This window comes from Otolemur garnettii, unplaced genomic scaffold, assembly GCF_000181295.1.
Source record: "Otolemur garnettii isolate 467f Iridium unplaced genomic scaffold, OtoGar3 scaffold00043, whole genome shotgun sequence".
Taxonomy (NCBI): domain Eukaryota; kingdom Metazoa; phylum Chordata; class Mammalia; order Primates; family Galagidae; genus Otolemur; species Otolemur garnettii.
Genome location: NW_003852438.1, coordinates 7,546,556 through 7,550,346, shown reverse-complemented (window position 1 = coordinate 7,550,346; position 3,791 = coordinate 7,546,556). Strand labels below are relative to the sequence as shown.

Genomic DNA, 3,791 nt, shown 5'->3' with positions numbered 1-3,791 from the left:
AGCAAAGGCTTTGAAGATGGCATTAGTGGGTCCAGCCAAAGTGATAATTCTCTCAGGACAATTCCCTTCTGAGATGTTGATACGTGCACCACTCTGGATAAGAAACAGCCCAAGAAAGGTTAAACAGACCAAATTAAAAAAAAAAAAAATCTGAGCACTTACAAGATACATAGCCTCTCTTAATAAATAAGACCAGAGAACCTGCCTACATACACAATCCTGATAAAGGCAAGTGAGAGCATCATTTCAACCACTGCTCCGTGTCTCCCTTCTAACATATCCTGATACTTGACAGAACTACATTTCCCAGAATACTACATTACAAATGTCCCAAGCCAGAAAACTACCAGCTTCCCTTGAGATCTTTCTTCCTCCAACGTCTCAAACAGAATTCTCATTTTAAAGGTTTTTCATGTCCCAAATTAACAATCCCAAAGCCTTCCATAACTTACCTCCTCACGCATCTTCTTAACTGATTCTCCTTTCTGTAAGAGGAAAAGTCAAGCGTGAGGTCCAACTGCTATTTTATCCCAGAATGACTAAATAGTAATTAGAGATGAAGTGAAATTATCTTACCTTTCCAATGATACTGCCAACTTCCTGCAATGATAAAACTAAAGTCAGTTAAGAGAAAACTACAAAAGTATTATTACAAAAAGGAATTTAACTGTCTAGCTAACCAACTGCTTCTATGCTAATTACCATACCCAAAAGAATAAAAAGATCTTAAGTTTTATTGAGAGAACCTATTCTTTTTTCTTTTCTCACAATTTAAGTGAAATTAACAAAGAATTTTGTAAGAATAATGATGTAGGAGCAAGTAAATTCTGTATCTGTTTAATAAGTTATTTTTTTTAGAGTATCAAATATATCTTCTTCCTTTGTAGTTTCCTAAAACTGGGCAGAAGAAATATACCTATCACAAACTCTAACAACCCCCGTGAGAAAAATTTTAACATTCAGGTATGAGAGAGTCTTTGACTCTAATCACTAGTTATGGTTTTCCTGCTCAGTGGAGATTCCTGGTAAAGTCTGTCCATTTTCCCACTACACTCACATCTACTCCATTAGAAAAGTGTATGAAAGCCAGATGCCCCACAGTGCTAATCTGATGAGCTCCAAGATGCATGTCTGCTCTCCCTGGCCCCTCCCCCTAGCAGTTACTATGACCCAATTTCACAAGCTGGTGCATACCTTTCCATGCATAAGTAGCCGGATGGTGAGAGTGACATTTAATCCACCTTCAATCACACCGGTATCCATGTTGAGCACTGTTCTGGGGAGCTGGACTTTGAGTGGTCAAGTCTTTGGTCACTGGTGGGGGTGAAAGCCAAAAACTGAAAAGACGACATGGTCAAAATCAGAGAAGAAAAACAATAAAGGAATTATTTCCCAAAGTTATTTTCACCATTACCAGCATTTTTACTTCACACTTTTCCTTAAATGACAGCCTTTTGATGGATATATATACCCAGCACAACTGCGTAACATTTACAGCTCAGGTTCTGTTACGTAGTATAGAAGGCAACTTTCCAGTTTGCTCTCATTAATGATAGTTTCCGCTGACTCTCAGGATAAGGATGGTTCCTTCAACTGGCAATGACTCTAACGGAACTGCTGAACGTGCACCAGTTGTCCTTCAGCACAATGAGCCTCAAAAGGATTCACAAACACCTGGAAATCATGAGGGCACACCTCAAACCAACCAACCACAATGAGGGCAAATGACCCTTTGCTTCCCTGTAGAGTAGCAGTGCAAGTTATAAGCTCATAACTATAAATTTTCTTAGTACATTTTAAGCATCCAATCTCTACAAAACAAACCGTCAGAAATGTTCTAGCAAATTCTAGTTTAAGGAATTGAGATGTCATTACATCTGAACATTACGAATTTCAAATACTGATAAGATAGCAAAGAATTTTTAAAAGATTTAGATCAACCTCACTGAAAAAGGCATTATCTGAGATACCCTCCATGCAGGCTAGGGTTCAACATTCCCCTTTGGAAAATGACTCAATACATCAAGTACAGTCCTTTCCTACTTTTGCCTCTCTCGATCCAAGTTGATAATTACTCAGATTTGAGAAATTTTCCTTGCTTCTGTATATTAACCTTTATCACCACTCAATATTTACTTGTTTATTAAACCTTAAATTTTCTTCCAAAGAAAACAATCAGAACTGGTACTGCTGTTTTTATTTTGTTAATTGTTTTTAGCAACAGCAGTAAGTAACAGTGCCTTTACTACCCTCTATGGCCCTTTCCCCACTCATCCTATGAAACAAGATACCTAACATTTCTGTTTTGGAATAACTGGAGAATTTGTTTTTGGACATGCCTTTGCCTTTGATAACTCCTAAGCACCGAATGCTGATAGCTTTAAAAAGGTTATTAATTTACCTAATGACATTTTAAGTATACATCTCTCCAAAACTAACCATCAATAGTCTATTCTACAGCTAGTTTTCCCTCTTCACAAAACCCATCACCACTTTAATTCTGCTCTAACACAAAGCCCATATACTAAATATTTTAACTGGCTGCCTTACCATTCTGTATAGCAAACTGTACTCTACCTCAAAAATTTAAGTGATTACAAAAGATTATGTTAAGTGCATCCTCAAACCCCATCATTTCCCTATTTTCAAAATACAATTAATAGCTGGCAAAATCCCAGAATTCAACACTTTCACTTATGGAAAAATAGTGCTTGGAGGAGGGAGAGTTAGGTCTAAAGAATGACTTTTTTAAAAAATAAGATGTGGTTAAGCATCTTGAACGTTTAATTTCTTAACCCCACCTACAATGGTAAGCTCTTTACAAACACAATTCATGTTCAAAAAGGCAAGAGAATTTAAAACCTATTTCAAGCCTTTTCTTCAGAAAAAGCGCAAAGATGCACTACAAACTTCAAACCATCTGAGCAACGAAAAAAAAAAAAAACTGTCTCATTTCTCTCCTGACTAGATCAATATATGTATACCCCATTCCAGCAATCCAGCTGTTAATCCTGCAGTCCAATACTCCTCTATAAATAGCTCGGTCTGGGTTTAAAGCGGCAGGCATTTTGTAATTTCAAAATTCGTTACCCCGAGAGAACGTCCTGAGTAAGTCGGTAACTGGGAGACCGTCTACCCTTTCTTTCACTCCGCAGTCCCCCCCTCCCCTCGGTCATCCAAGCATTTTCCACTAAAGAAAAAAAAAAGCCCCCCCCTTTCCCTCGATTAGAAAAGAGAGGAATAAAAATAAACGGTTCGGTCAGGGGGGGGCGCTGCGATGCAGGGGGAGGGGCCGGACTAGTAGCGCCTCCTCGTGTGGCTGCGCCAGCGCCTGACCCCCGCGGGGAGCCGCGCTCACCAGCCCGGCCAACAAGCCGGCCATAGCCTCTCCCCACCCCCCTCAACCAACAAATCCACCGCCGCCCCCCCTACCGCGCGCGCGGCCTCCTTGACTCCTGCGCAGCCGCCACCGGGAAAAGGCGGGGGGGAGGGGGAAAGGCCTAGCGCGAGGCCTACCAGGCCGCGCCGGCGCCAGGGCCTCGCGTGAATGGCCGCCAGGCAAAGTGAGGTGATAGGCGCTCACGAGGAACAACGCGAGGCCGGGGCTCGCGACTAGGACTGGAGGCCACTAAGAAAGATGACAAGAGTGGAAATAGTAGCTATATCCAGGAGCGGAGGCGAAATTTTTAAGCTTACCTGCAGGCGCGAGGCGACTGAGGGGAAAAGGGGAGCGGGCGGGAATGGGAAGGGCGGGAGGCCGGGGGCGGAACAATAGGGGCGGGCGGGAAGGC

General features: G+C 42.0%; 2 protein-coding genes across 2 annotated transcripts in view; both read right to left on the bottom strand.

The window, feature by feature from the left end:
* LOC100953673 (poly(rC)-binding protein 2-like) overlaps window positions 1–2,874 on the bottom strand; it is a 14,923-nt gene extending 12,049 nt beyond the window's left edge. Inside the window, exons 1-4 of the mRNA XM_012805495.2 lie at window positions 1,195–2,874; window positions 577–600; window positions 453–485; window positions 4–93 (exon numbers count right to left, since the gene is read on the bottom strand). Of these exons, the coding sequence (XP_012660949.2) occupies window positions 4–93; window positions 453–485; window positions 577–600; window positions 1,195–1,263 (216 nt within the window). The 5' untranslated portion in view covers window positions 1,264–2,874. The remainder of the gene's footprint in view (window positions 1–3; window positions 94–452; window positions 486–576; window positions 601–1,194) is intronic.
* Window positions 1–3,791, bottom strand: part of LOC100940398 (poly(rC)-binding protein 2-like) — a 31,492-nt gene extending 27,701 nt beyond the window's left edge. Inside the window, 1 exon segment of the mRNA XM_012805607.2 lies at window positions 3,697–3,791. The gene's annotated coding sequence lies outside the window, so the exon portion shown is untranslated.